The following is an 18,098-nucleotide window of genomic DNA, read 5'->3' on the forward strand; positions in this document are numbered from 1 at the left end:
TTATGCTCAAGGCTTCTTCCAATGTTTTAAAGATTACAGCAGGGCTGCACCTCTAATGAGGCAAGGTGAGGCGGCGGCCAGAGGGGGCGGCATCCGCAGCAATTTGATTATTTTTTTTTTTCTAAACTAGTGCAGGAGGGGGCCACTCTGAAAACAACCCAAGCTGTCCTCTCCTGTGCTGGTTTAGACCTCTACGTCTCAGCGCAGAGACATCAAGATGCAGACGTGTTATTGCCGGGTGAAAAGAGGAAGCGGCGGGAGCAGGTAAGGTAAGGAGGGAGAAGGTAGGTAAGTAGCATACTTTTTTTTTTTTTTTATAATAGGCTGCTACCTGCTGGTGTATCCCCAGCAGGTAGTGGCCTATTTACCTACCTCCCCGGGCCTGCTCATAGCCGACCTCCACTTCCCCTTCTATTATAGGACATGGGGGGCGGCTGTGAGCAGGCCCGGGCCCAGGCCACAAGCCTCAACTACCGCTATTATTGTACTCGGGAGTCTTTTCAGATCCCCAATTATAATAATGGGAGCACCAGGGGAGGTGAGGAAACATAATAAACAGTGTTACACGCCTCTCTGGGATCCGGTGTTAATCCTAGCTGGCTTCGGGCCTTTATGGTAATATCCCAGATGTCACGTGGTCTGGGACATTACCATACAGGCCCGAAGCCTGTGCTAGCAGTACAGGCTTCAAGCCTGTATGTTAACAGGCTGTTACTGCTAACAGAGGCTTTGGGACTGTATGGTACTGCTAGCACAGGGTTTGGGCCTGTATGGTAATATCCAAGACCATGTGACATCTGGGACATTACCATACAGGCCCGAAGCCTGCTAGGATTAACATCAGATCCTGGAGAGGTGAGTAACACTGTTTATTATATTCCTTCACCTCCCCTGGTCTCTGATTATTATACTCAGGGTCTGAAAAGACGCCTGAGTATGATAATAGTTCATGTTTGGGCAACTGTGGAGCATAATAGAGCTTGAAAGGTCCACTATGGCCCCTATGGCTCAGTTGATCGTTGAGTGTTACCTATGACCTTACTGATGGAGAATTGTTGAGATTAAATAATATTGTCCAAGCGATTTCTTTCACATCACACATCTTGCCAGTGTTGTGCTGTGCGCTCAGTTATTCGCCTCTGTGCTTTTAAAGCTTGCAAATATGAATTTTCTGGTTTGCCAATAAAGGTATCAGACCTATAGTACTTTTGTCTTTTTGACATGAAGTATCAAATATTGCATGATTTTTTTCCAGCTAACACGGTACTACACTATTTTTCCCTACACGCCACAATTTAGCATACATTTAAAAGACACTATGTCTTCACTTTGCTCTTTTTTCACAGAATACAATTCACAGATATATGTTGCTCTCAAACCATCTGTTACTGTGCTGCTCTAGTCAGTCATTCCTCTCCATCCCTCTGTGTCTGTAGGATGTATGATCACTTCTCACTCTGTTCCATCCTCAGTATATAACACATTGCTGCTGCTTCTCCCTGGGTGTTATATATCAGCTGAATCATCGTCTTGGCCGGTCTTCAGTATTCATTGCACAGTCCTATCACCCCTATCTTGTATATTCATGTAATCTAGATAGATCCTTCAGTTCCTCAAACAGAGAGGAGTCACCATCACGCCTACTTATTAAACATTATTTACCTCTGGTTCCCAGCTGTTCTGATAAAGTGGTTACATCCCCTCCCAATGGTCTATATTGTATAAATAGGACTGGTTTGCTACCAATTTTTGGAGCCCAACTCTACTTGGACAAGAATGGGTAAGACAACTTATTTTTTTTGCCTTGTTCTTTATTGTACCTAATGATCTGTTCACTTTTTAATCTAATAAATGTAATGATTTCACCATTTTACAAGTGGTCTTGTGGAGGTCTTCTTACAGCTGGATTTTGTCACTGGTTCCTGGGGCAACTCTATAATAGTCATCCAAGCCACAAACGAACCACAAAATATTAATTTATGCAATAATCAAATAGCTGCTATACTTTGTGCTAGACACCTTGGCAGTGCAGGTCTGGAAGCAGGCCCGGAAGGTGTCTTCCTATTCTGATACCCCTGTGGAAACCCCTTTATGGGATAATCCTGGTTTAACTGACCTCTTTGAGTTGCCTGGTGCCCAGTCCTGGTCACGATATGGTGTGTCCTCCTTGGTGGATCTGCACACACAAGGAGTGTTTGTTACTCCTTAACTACTTCACGTGAGATTCCTCGAATCAATTCTTTAGATTTCTTCAAATACGACATGCCCTTTCCTCAATATTTCCTACGCAGCCAAGTGCCATTTCTGAATATCCGCTAATTGATGTGCTGCGCTCTCAGGGTCCTGGGGGCCTTATTTCCATTCTTTCTGAACATTTAATTCATGTGAAAGCGTCCTTAGCCGAGGCCCCGACTCTGACACGCTGCTGCACCAATATCCCGGAGCTGACAGATGAGACGTTTCAGGACATTTTAGAGTCTCCTCTATACGTTTCACCCTCGGCCAATAATAAACGTATTCAAATTTTTATCTTGCATCAGTGCTACCTGACCCCATTCCATTTGCATAAGATGACCCATCTTTGCTGATCCGAATTGCCTTAGGTATCCCTGTCCTCATGCAGCCTTTTGGCACATGGTGTGGAGTTGTCCAATTGTGTAAAACTTTTGGAGGGGGTTGTGGACCTCTTGGCAGATGTCTTGGATCACCCTGTCCCATTTTCTCCTGAAGTCTGCCTTTTTGGCGTGCTGGAGGAGGAGGTGTGGCAGTATCATACCCGGATTTTCCTTTGGGAATGTTTATTCTACGCCAGGAAGGCCATCGCCCTACAGTGGATGGCCCCACAGTCTCCGTCGATATACCAGTGGCAGAAGCTGGTTAATTCAATTCTTCCATTTAAAAAAATTATATACAAAGGGAGGGGTTGTCCCCAAAAACTTAATGAGGTATGGGGTGATTCCCCCGCAACCCAATACTCTGCCCTCCTCCTACGTTCAGCATTGGATGCTTTTACGTCTTGAGGAGCGATGTCTACCAGGTAGTTCCATGACCCCTGGGGTCGGAATGACATGTGATTACTGACGCTATGATATTTTGTTCTTTATTGTGCTATTGATATGGAGGATGTGTTTGGGCTGAGATGGCATGGCGATGTGGCATATCTTTACTTGTTTATATTTTCTTTGTATTTTACTTTGTGCTCTTTTGTGACCGTAATTTTCCTGATTGCATTATTTGTACTGCTATGTAATCTATCTTCAATAAAACGAGTAAAAAAAAGAAGAAGTTATATTACTACTAGAGATGAGCGAACACTAAAATGTTCGAGGTTCGAAATCCGATTCGAACAACCGCACGCTGTTCGACTGTTCGAATGGGTTTCGAACCCCATTATAGTCTATGGGGGGTAGAGATGAGCGAACACTAAAATGTTCGAGGTTCGAAATTCGATTCGAACAGCCGCTCACTGTTCGAGTGTTCGAATGGGTTTCGAACCCCATTATAGTCTATGGGGAACATAAACTCGTTAAGGGGGAAACCCAAATTCGTGTCTGGAGGGTCACCAAGTCCACTATGACACCCCAGGAAATGATACCAACACCCTGGAATGACACTGGGACAGCAGGGGAAGCATGTCTGGGGGCATAAAAGTCACTTTATTTCATGGAAATCCCTGTCAGTTTGCGATTTTCGCAAGCTAACTTTTCCCCATAGAAATGCATTGGCCAGTGCTGATTGGCCAGAGTACGGAACTCGACCAATCAGCGCTGGCTCTGCTGGAGGAGGCGGAGTCTAAGATCGCTCCACACCAGTCTCCATTCAGGTCCGACCTTAGACTCCGCCTCCTCCGGCAGAGCCAGCGCTGATTGGCCGAAGGCTGGCCAATGCATTCCTATGCGAATGCAGAGACTTAGCAGTGCTGAGTCAGTTTTGCTCAACTACACATCTGATGCACACTCGGCACTGCTACATCAGATGTAGCAATCTGATGTAGCAGAGCCGAGGGTGCACTAGAACCCCTGTGCAAACTCAGTTCACGCTAATAGAATGCATTGGCCAGCGCTGATTGGCCAATGCATTCTATTAGCCCGATGAAGTAGAGCTGAATGTGTGTGCTAAGCACACTCATTCAGCACTGCTTCATCACGCCAATACAATGCATTAGCCAGTGCTGATTGGCCAGAGTACGGAATTCGGCCAATCAGCGCTGGCCAATGCATTCTATTAGCCCGATGAAGTAGAGCTGAATGTGTGTGCTAAGCACACACATTCAGCACTGCTTCATCACGCCAATACAATGCATTAGCCAGTGCTGATTGGCCAGAGTACGGAATTCGGCCAATCAGCGCTGGCCAATGCATTCTATTAGCCCGATGAAGTAGAGCTGAATGTGTGTGCTAAGCACACACATTCAGCACTGCTTCATCACGCCAATACAATGCATTAGCCAGTGCTGATTGGCCAGAGTACGGAATTCGGCCAATCAGCGCTGGCCAATGCATTCTATTAGCCCGATGAAGTAGAGCTGAATGTGTGTGCTAAGCACACACATTCAGCACTGCTTCATCACGCCAATACAATGCATTAGCCAGTGCTGATTGGCCAGAGTACGGAATTCGGCCAATCAGCGCTGGCTCTGCTGGAGGAGGCGGAGTCTAAGGTCGGACCTGAATGGAGACTGGTGTGGAGCGATCTTAGACTCCGCCTCCTCCAGCAGAGCCAGCGCTGATTGGCCGAATTCCGTACTCTGGCCAATCAGCGCTGGCCAATGCATTCTATTAGCCCGATGAAGTAGAGCTGAATGTGTGTGCTAAGCACACACATTCAGCACTGCTTCATCACGCCAATACAATGCATTAGCCAGTGCTGATTGGCCAGAGTATGGAATTCGGCCAATCAGCGCTGGCCAATGCATTCTATTAGCCCGATGAAGTAGAGCTGAATGTGTGTGCTAAGCACACACATTCAGCACTGCTTCATCACGCCAATACAATGCATTAGCCAGTGCTGATTGGCCAGAGTACGGAATTCGGCCAATCAGCGCTGGCTCTGCTGGAGGAGGCGGAGTCTAAGATCGCTCCACACCAGTCTCCATTCAGGTCCGACCTTAGACTCCGCCTCCTCCAGCAGAGCCAGTGCTGATTGGCCGAATTCCGTACTCTGGCCAATCAGCACTGGCTAATGCATTGTGTTGGCGTGATGAAGCAGTGCTGAATGTGTGTGCTTAGCACACACATTCAGCTCTACTTCATCGGGCTAATAGAATGCATTGGCCAGCGCTGATTGGCCAGAGTACGGAATTCGGCCAATCAGCGCTGGCTCTGCTGGAGGAGGCGGAGTCTAAGATCGCTCCACACCAGTCTCCATTCAGGTCCGACCTTAGACTCCGCCTCCTCCAGCAGAGCCAGCGCTGATTGGCCAGAGTACGGAATTCGGCCAATCAGCACTGGCTAATGCATTGTATTGGCGTGATGAAGCAGTGCTGAATGTGTGTGCTTAGCACACACATTCAGCTCTACTTCATCGGGCTAATAGAATGCATTGGCCAGCGCTGATTGGCTGAATTCCGTACTCTGGCCAATCAGCACTGGCTAATGCATTGTATTGGCGTGATGAAGCAGTGCTGAATGAGTGTGCTTAGCACACACATTCAGCTCTACTTCATCGGGCTAATAGAATGCATTGGCCAATCAGCGCTGGCCAATGCATTCTATTAGCGTGAACTGAGTTTGCACAGGGGTTCTAGTGCACCCTCGGCTCTGCTACATCAGATTGCTACATCTGATGTAGCAGTGCCGAGTGTGCATCAGATGTGTAGTTGAGCAAAACTGACTCAGCACTGCTAAGTCTCTGCATTCGCATAGGAATGCATTGGCCAGCCTTCGGCCAATCAGCGCTGGCTCTGCCGGAGGAGGCGGAGTCTAAGGTCGGACCTTAATGGAGACTGGTGTGGAGCGATCTTAGACTCCGCCTCCTCCAGCAGAGCCAGCGCTGATTGGTCGAGTTCCGTACTCTGGCCAATCAGCGCTGGCCAATGCATTCTATTAGCCCGATGAAGTAGAGCTGAATGTGTGTGCTTAGCACACACATTCAGCTCTACTTCATCAGGCTAATAGAATACATTGGCCAATCAGCGCTGGCCAATGCATTCTATTAGCTTGATGAAGCAGAGTGTGCACAAGGGTTCAAGCGCACCCTCGGCTCTGATGTAGCAGAGCTGAGGGTGCACAAGGGTTCAAGTGCACCCTCGGCTCTCCTACATCAGAGCCGAGGGTGCGCTTGAACCCTTGTGCAGCCTCGGCTCTGCTACATCAGAGCCGAGGGTGCGCTTGAACCCTTGTGCACACTCTGCTTCATCAAGCTAATAGAATGCATTGGCCAGCACTGATTGGCCAGAGTACGGAATTCGGCCAATCAGCGCTGGCCAATGCATCCCTATGGGAAAAAGTTTATCTCACAAAAATCACAATTACACACCCGATAGAGCCCCAAAAAGTTATTTTTAATAACATTCCCCCCTAAATAAAGGTTATCCCTAGCTATCCCTGCCTGTACAGCTATCCCTGTCTCATAGTCACAAAGTTCACATTCTCATATGACCCGGATTTGAAATCCACTATTCGTCTAAAATGGAGGTCACCTGATTTCGGCAGCCAATGACTTTTTCCAATTTTTTTCAATGCCCCCAGTGTCGTAGTTCCTGTCCCACCTCCCCTGCGCTGTTATTGGTGCAAAAAAGGCGCCAGGGAAGGTGGGAGGGGAATCGAATTTTGGCGCACTTTACCACGCGGTGTTCGATTCGATTCGAACATAGCGAACACCCTGATATCCGATCGAACATGTGTTCGATAGAACACTGTTCGCTCATCTCTAATGGGGGGAAATGCTTGTTTCATGGGTAGGCAACATTCGATCAAATTCAACTTACCAAGTCCATAGCATTCTGCCAATCAACGCTGGTTCTGCATCGAATCTTAACTTCGAACAGCTAGTAGTATTCGATCGAACACCTACTCGATCGAGTACTACTCGCTCATCTCTAATTACTACATTTACTAACAATGATTGTATGAATGTTTGTTTCTTACCCAGGGGTCCAAGGGATGCATGGGTCTCTGATACTATTCCTCCTCATTGGAGGGGTGGTTTGTGCTGTTTATGGGTACAAACTGGAGCTGTCTGCATTATTAAACCTTCAAAATGGCCATACACTGAATGGAATCACTGAAGAAGATATCATAAACTACCCAAATGTTGGTGAGTGACTATTAGTCAACAATGCATGTATCTTTTCTCCAGTGATTTGTCTCATAATTGCTACTTACTGCCATTAACATCTGATCTTTCATGTGACATCAGCGCGCTTGGCACATAGCTTTTCCTGTTGCAGATCAGTTCATTAGCTATCATTATATTGTTTCACTTTTCCCACTCTTCAGAATTACATTCTAGTGTTTAGAAATAATGTAGAGAATTAAAGGGGTTGTCCAGTTTTGGACAAATGTTGAGATACAAACGTTATTGTTTGTATAATGAAAAGTTTAGAGCTCTGCTTGCTGTCCATGATCATGTGATATACAGTCCATGGTCATGTAATGGGTCCACAAGCGCACAGCTTACTACTAGACTGATGTCTGATCACTGTGCAGTGACTGTAATGGAGTTCATCACGTGGACTCAGTTTTAGTCACAGGAAGTAAGCAGAATGTATAACAGTAAGCAGAGATCTAGAAAACCAAGAGGAATTGATAATAATAAAAAAATAGTATAGCTGCTCATTATGCAATCATTATCTGTCTAAAACTGGACAACCCCTTTAAGAAACAACAAAGCTGAAAGGCTGAAACCTGCAGGATTGTCCCAAGGACATTCTATGACTTTAACATAGGTGAACCTATCATTAGCTGATTTCAGGGCCTCGGTGCATAACAACCAGCATGGTTCTATACTATGCTTCAATGGGCTGAATTTGCAATGCCTTTCACTAGAATGGGGCTGAATTTGCAATACCTTTGTAAGGTCCTACACAATATGCTATTTCTGATGCATCATGGATGATCAGTGGAATTGTCAGGATTCGGAATCCTACCGGACAGATGAGCTATGCTAAGGACAGGTCATTAATATTAACCCCTTCCCGACATGCACCGTGATAGTACGGCGCATGTCGGGTGTGTAACTATGGCGACCGCCCAGGAGCCGGGCGACCGCCATAGCCGCCGGGTGTCTACTGCTTTAAGCAGTAGACGACCGGCTCTAATGGGGACCGATCGGAGGCATTAACCCCTCCGGCGCCACGGTCAAAGGCACCATTTTCTCGGCGGCGCATGGGCGCCGCCATTTTGCGGGTGATCGCCAGCTCCTGGAGCATGCTCCAGGGCCGACGTCACGTTGGCATGAAAGCCGGGAGCCTTTACAAGGCTCCCAGTCTTGTCTGCAAGCTTTTTCTTTTGCAGGCTGGTCTATGCAGTCCGCTCTACAAATCTATAAAAATATTTTTCCTGTTCGGTAAATACCGTAGCGGGAAAAATAGTCAAAAGTGCCAAACCGCCGTTTTTTTCACTGTTTTGATCCTTATAAAAATTTGAATAAAAAGTGATCAAAGCAATAACATTTCCCGAAAATGGTAGAACTAAAAAGTACACCCAGCCCCGCAAAAAAAGACGCCCTATGCATCCCCGTACACTGATGTATAAAAAAGTTACGGCTGTCAGAATATGGCGACTTTTAGAGAAAAATGTAAATAAAACCATATAAATTTGGTATCCCTGGAACCGTACCGAAACACAGAATACAGGGGACATGTCATTTTGGCTGCACAGTGAACGCCGTAAAACCAAAGCCCGTAAGAAAGTCGCAGAAATGCATTTTTTCTTCAAATCCACCTCATTCTGATTTTTTTTCCTGCTTCCCAGTACATTATATAGAATAATTAATGGTGGCATCATGAAGAAAAATTTGTCCCGCAAAAATTAAGACCTCATATGACTCTGGGAGCGGAGAAATAAAAAAAGTTATGGGGTTTAGAAGGAGGGGAGTCAAAAACGAAAAACGAAAATAAAAAAAATGCCATCGGCAGGAAAGGGTTAAAGTACTGTTTTACTCCTTTATACGATCTCGGTGGTTCACAATAAAAAATGTACAATGAATTAATAATTAGAGATGAGCGAACACTAAAATGTTCGAGGTTCGAAATTCGATTCGATCAGCCGCTCAATGTTCGTGTGTTCGAACGGGTTTCGAACCCCATTATAGTCTATGGGGAACAGATACTCGTTAAGGGGGAAACCCAAATCCGTGTCTGGAGGGTCACCAAGTCCACTAAGACAACCCAGGAAATGATGCCAACACCTCTGGAATGACACTGGGACAGCAGGGGAAGCATGTCTGGGGGCATCTAACACACCAAAGACCCTCTATTACCCCAACATCACAGCCTAACAACTACACACTTTACACACTCAATACCACCTCTCTGACAGTAGGAAAACACCTTGAAACATGTGTATTTGGCACTTGCAGTGAGGAGAGCTTGTCACCAGCAGTGAATTTGGCCCTTGTAGTAAGTTGAGGTTGGCACCAACATTTGTTTTGAAAATCAGGGTGGATTGAGCCTCTAACCAGCAGAGTTTGGGCAAATTCATGGTGGAGGGAGCCTCTAAAAACCCCAGTTTGGACCAATTCATGGTGGAGGGAGCCTCTAAAAACCCCAGTTTGGACCAATTCATGATGGAGGGAGCCTCTAAACAGCCCAGTTTGGACCAATTCATGGTGGAGAGAGCCTCTAAAAACCCCAGTTTGGACCAATTCATGGTGGAGGGAGCCTCTAAACAGGCCAGTTTGGGCAAATTCATGGTGGAGGGAGCCTCTAACCAGCCCAGTTTGGACCAATTCATGGTGGAGAGAGCCTCTAAAAACCCCAGTTTGGACCAATTCATGGTGGAGGGAGCCTCTAAACAGGCCAGTTTGGGCAAATTCATGGTGGAGGGAGCCTCTAAAAACCCCAGTTTGGACCAATTCATGGTGGAGGGAGCCTCTAAACAGCCCAGTTTGGACCAATTCATGGTGGAGGGAGCCTCTAAAAACCCCAGTTTGGACCAATTCATGGTGGAGGGAGCCTCTAAACAGGCCAGTTTGGGCAAATTCATGGTGGAGGGAGCCTCTAAAAACCCCAGTTTGGACCAATTCATGGTGGAGGGAGCCTCTAAACAGCCCAGTTTGGACCAATTCATGGTGGAGGGAGCCTCTAAAAACCCCAGTTTGGACCAATTCATGATGGAGGGAGCCTCTAAACAGCCCAGTTTGGACCAATTCATGGTGGAGAGAGCCTCTAAAAACCCCAGTTTGGACCAATTCATGGTGGAGGGAGCCTCTAAACAGGCCAGTTTGGGCAAATTCATGGTGGAGGGAGCCTCTAAAAACCCCAGTTTGGACCAATTCATGGTGGAGGGAGCCTCTAAACAGCCCAGTTTGGACCAATTCATGGTGGAGGGAGCCTCTAAAAACCCCAGTTTGGACCAATTCATGGTGGAGGGAGCCTCTAAAAACCCCAGTTTGGACCAATTCATGATGGAGGGAGCCTCTAAACAGGCCAGTTTGGGCAAATTCATGGTGGAGGGAGCCTCTAAAAACCCCAGTTTGGACCAATTCATGGTGGAGGGAGCCTCTAAACAGCCCAGTTTGGAACAATTCATGGTGGAGGGAGCCTCTAAAAACCCCAGTTTGGACCAATTCATGGTGGAGGGAGCCTCTAAACAGCCCAGTTTGGACCAATTCATGGTGGAGAGAGCCTCTAAAAACCCCAGTTTGGACCAATTCATGGTGGAGGGAGCCTCTAAACAGGCCAGTTTGGGCAAATTCATGGTGGAGGGAGCCTCTAAAAACCCCAGTTTGGACCAATTCATGGTGGAGGGAGCCTCTAAAAACCCCAGTTTGGACCAATTCATGATGGAGGGAGCCTCTAAACAGCCCAGTTTGGGCAAATTCATGGTGGAGGGAGCCTCTAAAAACCCCAGTTTGGACCAATTCATGGTGGAGGGAGCCTCTAAAAACCCCAGTTTGGACCAATTCATGGTGGAGGGAGCCTCTAAAAACCCCAGTTTGGACCAATTCATGATGGAGGGAGCCTCTAAACAGCCCAGTTTGTACCAATTCATGGTGGAGAGAGCCTCTAAAAACCCCAGTTTGGACCAATTCATGGTGGAGGGAGCCTCTAAACAGGCCAGTTTGGACCAATTCATGGTGGAGAGAGCCTCTAAACAGGCCAGTTTGGGCAAATTCATGGTGGAGGGAGCCTCTAACCAGCCCAGTTTGGACCAATTCATGGTGGAGAGAGCCTCTAAAAACCCCAGTTTGGACCAATTCATGGTGGAGGGAGCCTCTAAACAGGCCAGTTTGGGCAAATTCATGGTGGAGGGAGCCTCTAAAAACCCCAGTTTGGACCAATTCATGATGGAGGGAGCCTCTAAACAGGCCAGTTTGGGCAAATTCATGGTGGAGGGAGCCTCTAAAAACCCCAGTTTGGACCAATTCATGGTGGAGGGAGCCTCTAAAAACCCCAGTTTGGACCAATTCATGGTGGAGGGAGCCTCTAAACAGCCCAGTTTGGACCAATTCATGGTGGAGAGAGCCTCTAAAAACCCCAGTTTGGACCAATTCATGGTGGAGGGAGCCTCTAAACAGGCCAGTTTGGGCAAATTCATGGTGGAGGGAGCCTCTAAAAACCCCAGTTTGGACCAATTCATGGTGGAGGGAGCCTCTAAAAACCCCAGTTTGGACCAATTCATGATGGAGGGAGCCTCTAAAAACCCCAGTTTGGACCAATTCATGGTGGAGGGAGCCTCTAAAAACCCCAGTTTGGACCAATTCATGATGGAGGGAGCCTCTAAACAGCCCAGTTTGGACCAATTCATGGTGGAGAGAGCCTCTAAAAACCCCAGTTTGGACCAATTCATGGTGGAGGGAGCCTCTAAACAGGCCAGTTTGGGCAAATTCATGGTGGAGGGAGCCTCTAAACAGGCCAGTTTGGGCAAATTCATGGTGGAGGGAGCCTCTAACCAGCCCAGTTTGGACCAATTCATGGTGGAGAGAGCCTCTAAAAACCCCAGTTTGGACCAATTCATGGTGGAGGGAGCCTCTAAACAGGCCAGTTTGGGCAAATTCATGGTGGAGGGAGCCTCTAAAAACCCCAGTTTGGACCAATTCATGGTGGAGGGAGCCTCTAAACAGCCCAGTTTGGACCAATTCATGGTGGAGGGAGCCTCTAAAAACCCCAGTTTGGACCAATTCATGGTGGAGGGAGCCTCTAAACAGGCCAGTTTGGGCAAATTCATGGTGGAGGGAGCCTCTAAAAACCCCAGTTTGGACCAATTCATGGTGGAGGGAGCCTCTAAACAGCCCAGTTTGGACCAATTCATGGTGGAGGGAGCCTCTAAAAACCCCAGTTTGGACCAATTCATGATGGAGGGAGCCTCTAAACAGCCCAGTTTGGACCAATTCATGGTGGAGAGAGCCTCTAAAAACCCCAGTTTGGACCAATTCATGGTGGAGGGAGCCTCTAAACAGGCCAGTTTGGGCAAATTCATGGTGGAGGGAGCCTCTAAAAACCCCAGTTTGGACCAATTCATGGTGGAGGGAGCCTCTAAACAGCCCAGTTTGGACCAATTCATGGTGGAGGGAGCCTCTAAAAACCCCAGTTTGGACCAATTCATGGTGGAGGGAGCCTCTAAAAACCCCAGTTTGGACCAATTCATGATGGAGGGAGCCTCTAAACAGCCCAGTTTGGACCAATTCATGGTGGAGAGAGCCTCTAAAAACCCCAGTTTGGACCAATTCATGGTGGAGTAGGCCTCTAAACAGCCCAGTTTGGACCAATTCATGGTGGAGGGAGCCTCTAAAACCCCCAGTTTGGACCAATTCATGGTGGAGGGAGCCTCTAAAAACCCCAGTTTGGACCAATTCATGATGGAGGGAGCCTCTAAACAGGCCAGTTTGGGCAAATTCATGGTGGAGGGAGCCTCTAAAAACCCCAGTTTGGACCAATTCATGATGGAGGGAGCCTCTAAACAGCCCAGTTTGGACCAATTCATGGTGGAGAGAGCCTCTAAAAACCCCAGTTTGGACCAATTCATGGTGGAGGGAGCCTCTAAACAGCCCAGTTTGGACCAATTCATGGTGGAGGGAGCCTCTAAAAACCCCAGTTTGGACCAATTCATGATGGAGGGAGCCTCTAAACAGGCCAGTTTGGGCAAATTCATGGTGGAGGGAGCCTCTAAAAACCCCAGTTTGGACCAATTCATGGTGGAGGGAGCCTCTAAACAGCCCAGTTTGGACCAATTCATGGTGGAGGGAGCCTCTAAAAACCCCAGTTTGGACCAATTCATGGTGGAGGGAGCCTCTAAACAGCCCAGTTTGGGCAAATTCATGGTGGAGGGAGCCTCTAAAAACCCCAGTTTGGACCAATTCATGATGGAGGGAGCCTCTAAACAGGCCAGTTTGGGCAAATTCATGGTGGAGGGAGCCTCTAAAAACCCCAGTTTGGACCAATTCATGGTGGAGGGAGCCTCTAAACAGGCCAGTTTGGGCAAATTCATGGTGGAGGGAGCCTCTAAAAACCCCAGTTTGGACCAATTCATGATGGAGGGAGCCTCTAAACAGGCCAGTTTGGGCAAATTCATGGTGGAGAGAGCCTCTAAAAACCCCAGTTTGGACCAATTCATGGTGGAGGGAGCCTCTAAACAGCCCAGTTTGGACCAATTCATGGTGGAGGGAGCCTCTAAAAACCCCAGTTTGGACCAATTCATGGTGGAGGGAGCCTCTAAACAGCCCAGTTTGGACCAATTCATGGTGGAGAGAGCCTCTAAAAACCCCAGTTTGGACCAATTCATGGTGGAGGGAGCCTCTAAACAGGCCAGTTTGGGCAAATTCATGGTGGAGGGAGCCTCTAAAAACCCCAGTTTGGACCAATTCATGGTGGAGGGAGCTTCTAAAAACCCCAGTTTGGACCAATTCATGATGGAGGGAGCCTCTAAACAGCCCAGTTTGGACCAATTCATGGTGGAGAGAGCCTCTAAAAACCCCAGTTTGGACCAATTCATGGTGGAGGGAGCCTCTAAACAGGCCAGTTTGGGCAAATTCATGGTGGAGGGAGCCTCTAAACAGGCCAGTTTGGGCAAATTCATGGTGGAGGGAGCCTCTAACCAGCCCAGTTTGGACCAATTCATGGTGGAGAGAGCCTCTAAAAACCCCAGTTTGGACCAATTCATGGTGGAGGGAGCCTCTAAACAGGCCAGTTTGGGCAAATTCATGGTGGAGGGAGCCTCTAAAAACCCCAGTTTGGACCAATTCATGGTGGAGGGAGCCTCTAAACAGCCCAGTTTGGACCAATTCATGGTGGAGGGAGCCTCTAAAAACCCCAGTTTGGACCAATTCATGGTGGAGGGAGCCTCTAAACAGCCCAGTTTGGACCAATTCATGGTGGAGAGAGCCTCTAAAAACCCCAGTTTGGACCAATTCATGGTGGAGGGAGCCTCTAAACAGGCCAGTTTGGGCAAATTCATGGTGGAGGGAGCCTCTAAAAACCCCAGTTTGGACCAATTCATGGTGGAGGGAGCCTCTAAACAGCCCAGTTTGGACCAATTCATGGTGGAGGGAGCCGCTAAACAGCCCAGTTTGGACCAATTCATGGTGGAGGGAGCCTCCAACCAGCAGAGTTGGTGGAAATCAGGGTGGAGGGAGCCTCTAACCAGCAGAGTTGTGGGAAAGCAGGGTGGAGGGAGCCTCTAACCAGCAGAGTTGGGGGAAATCAGGGTGGAGGGAGCCTAGTATTAGCAGAATTGTGCAACGCTTATGGTGGATGAGTATGAGGATGCGGAGGAATTGGAGAGGTTGAGTACAGACATGGAGTTTCATGTTGGGGTGCTTTACACAGGTGGGCCCAAAAATGAAGGCTCTATCCAGTGGTGGTTCATTTTTATCAAAGTGAGCCGGTCGGCACTCTCAGCTGACAGACGGGTGCGCTTGTCAGTGATGATGCCACCGGCTGCACTGAACACCCTCTCAGATAGGACGCTGGCGGCAGGACAGGACAGCACCTCCAAGGCATATAGGGCAAGTTCAAGCCACAGGTCCAACTTCGACACCCAATACGTGTAGGGCGCAGAGGGGTCGGAGAGGACAGGGCTGTGGTCGGAAAGGTATTCCCGCAACATGCGCCTATACTTCTCACGCCTGGTGACACTAGGACCCTCCGTGGCGGCACTTTAGCGAGGGGGTGCCATCAAGGTGTCCCAGACCTTAGACAGTGTGCCCCTCGTTTGTGTGGACCGGTGAGAACTTGGTTGCCTACTGGAGGAACTGCCCTCCCTGCCGCCAACGTCACATGCTGGAAACATCTCCATCATATTCTGCACCAATTGCCTGTGGCAAGCATTGATGCGATTGGCCCTCCCCTCTACCGGAATAAAAGACGAGATGTTGTTTTTATACCGGGGGTCAAGGATAGCAAAGATCCAGTACTGGTTGTCCTCCATGATTTTGACAATACGCTTGTCGGTTGTAAAGCACCCCAACATGAACTCAGCCATGTCTGCCACAGTGTTAGTTGGCATGACTCCTCTGGCCCCACCGGAAAGTTCAATCTCCATTTCCTCCTCATCCTCCATGTCTACCCATCCGCGCTGCAACAATGGGACGATTCGAAGTTGCCCGGAAGCCTCCTGTATCACCATCACATCATCGGACAACTCTTCTTCCTCCTCCTCCTCCTCCTCCATTAAACGCAGTGAAGCGGACAGATGTGTGGACCTACTCTCCAGCTGTGACGGATCGGATGCTATCCCTAACTCCTCTGTGTGATCTGAGTTATCCCTGATGTCAATCAGGGATTCTCTCAGAACACACAAGAGCGGGATTGTAAGGCTCACCATCGCATCCTCAGAGCTCACCCTCCTTGTGGACTCCTCAAACACCCGTAGGATGTCACAAAGGTCTCTCATCCATGGCCACTCATGGATGAGAAACTGAGGCAGCTGACTTTGTGGCACCCTAGGGTTTTGTAGCTGGTATTCCATCAAAGGTCTCTGCTGCTCAACCACTCTATTCAACATCTGAAACGTTGAGTTCCAGCGTGTGGGGACGTCGCACAAAAGCCGGTGTTGTGGCACATGCAGGCGTTGCTGGAGAGATTTTAAGCTAGCAGCGGCTACTGTCGACTTGCGAAAGTGGGCGCACATGCGCCGCACTTTCACCAGTAGCTCTGGAACATTGGGGTAGCTCTTTAGGAAACGTTGCACCACTAGGTTGAAGACGTGGGCCAGGCATGGAACATGTTGGAGTCCGGCAAGCTCCAGAGCTGCTACCAGGTTCCGGCCGTTATCACAAACGACCATGCCTGGGCCCAGGTGCAGCGGCTCAAACCATATTGCCGTCTCATCGAGGAGGGCATCCCTCACCTCGGAGGCAGTGTGCTGTCTGTCCCCCAAGCTGATCAGCTTCAGCACAGCCTGCTGACGTCTACCAACGCCAGTGCTGCAACGTTTCCAACTCGTAGCTGGGGTCAATCTAACAGCGGAGGAGGAGGCGGTGGCGGAGGAGGAGGCGGTAGAGGAGGAGGAGGAGGGGGGTGTTCTTCTCGTGTCCCTGCCAGGAATGTTAGGCGGGGAGACGAGGTACACCGGGCCAGTTTGGGAAGCAGTCCCAGCCTCAACTACATTCACCCAGTGTGCCGTCAGTGAAATGTAGCGTCCCTGTCCGCATGCACTTGTCCACGCGTCGGTGGTCAAGTGGACCTTTGTGCAAAGCGCGGAACTAAGGGCCCGCCTGATGTTGAGTGACACGTGCTGGTGCAAGGCGGGGACGGCACACCGGGAGAAGTAGTGACGGCTAGGGACGGCATAGCGAGGTGCCGCAGTTGCCATCAGGTCCAGGAAGGCGGGAGTTTCAACAAGCCGGAACGCCAACATCTCCTGGGCCAGCAGTTTAGCGATGTTGGCGTTCAAGGCTTGCGCGTGTGGGTGGTTAGCAGTGTATTTCTGCCGCCGCTCCAATGTCTGAGAGATGGTGGGTTGTTGTAAAGAAGCGCCTGATGGTGCCTTTGATGATGCAGGAGAAGGAGATAAGACAGGAACAGGGGAGGATGAGGGAGAAGTCAACAAAGTGGCGGAGGCAGATGAAGTGGTGTCCTGGCTCGTCCTCTGGAGTGCATCGCCAGCACAGTCAGCAGTGGCAGTGGCAGAGGCAGAGGCAGAGGCAGTGGCAGTGGCGTGAACGGCAGGCGGCCTTTGTCCTGCCGTTGCTGCCTGCCACTGATTCCAGTGCTTGGATTCCAAATGACGGCGCATTGAAGTGGTGGACAGGTTGCTCTTTTCAGAGCCCCTAATCAATTTCGAGAGGCAAATTGTGCAGACAACACTATATCTGTCCTCGGCGCATTCCTTGAAAAAACTCCACACCTTCGAGAAACGTGCCCTCGAGGTGGGAGTTTTTCGGGGCTGGGTACGAACTGGAACATCTTGGGAGATTCCGGGTGTGGCCTGGCTTCGCCTAAGCTGCTGACCTCTGCCTCTGCCTCTAGCTACCCTTTTTGGTGCTGCACTTGCCTCAACATCCACACTACTTTCCCCGCTTGACATCCCCCCTGTCCAGGTCGGGTCAGTGTCCTCATCATCCACCACTTCCTCTTCCAACTCCTGTCTCATCTCCTCCTCCCGCACAATGCGCCGGTCAACTGGATGCCCTGACGGCAACTGCGTCACATCATCGTCGATGAGGGTGGGTTGCTGGTCATCCACCACCAAATCGAACGGAGATGGAGGAGACTCTAGTGTTTGAGCATCTGGACACAGATGCTCCTCTGTTAGGTTCGTGGAATCGTGACGTGGAGAGGCAGGTTGAGGGACAATGAAAGGAGCGGAGAACAGCTCTGGGGAGCAGGGACATTTGGGGTTATTGTTCTGTGAAGCTTGGGAATTTTGGGAGGAAGGAGGACAAGACTGTTGGGTAATAGGAGGAGAGGAGGCAGAGTCTGACTGGCTGCTGGACAATGTGCTGTAAGCGTTCTCTGACAGCCATTGCAAGACCTGTTCCTGGTTCTCGGGCCT

The 18,098-nt window shown here is 49.1% G+C and overlaps 1 protein-coding gene across 1 annotated transcript in view; it reads left to right on the top strand.

Annotated features, from left to right (window-relative positions):
* Positions 1-1,729: 1,729 nt before the first annotated feature.
* The window catches only part of LOC142194053 (fibrinogen-like protein 1-like protein), a 31,107-nt gene continuing 14,738 nt past the window's right edge, over positions 1,730-18,098 (top strand). Inside the window, exons 1-2 of the mRNA XM_075263079.1 lie at positions 1,730-1,780; positions 7,093-7,257. Coding sequence (XP_075119180.1) covers positions 1,777-1,780; positions 7,093-7,257 — 169 coding nt within the window. The 5' untranslated portion in view covers positions 1,730-1,776. The remainder of the gene's footprint in view (positions 1,781-7,092; positions 7,258-18,098) is intronic.

This window comes from Leptodactylus fuscus, chromosome 2, assembly GCF_031893055.1.
Source record: "Leptodactylus fuscus isolate aLepFus1 chromosome 2, aLepFus1.hap2, whole genome shotgun sequence".
In the NCBI taxonomy this organism is placed as follows: Eukaryota; Metazoa; Chordata; class Amphibia; order Anura; family Leptodactylidae; genus Leptodactylus; species Leptodactylus fuscus.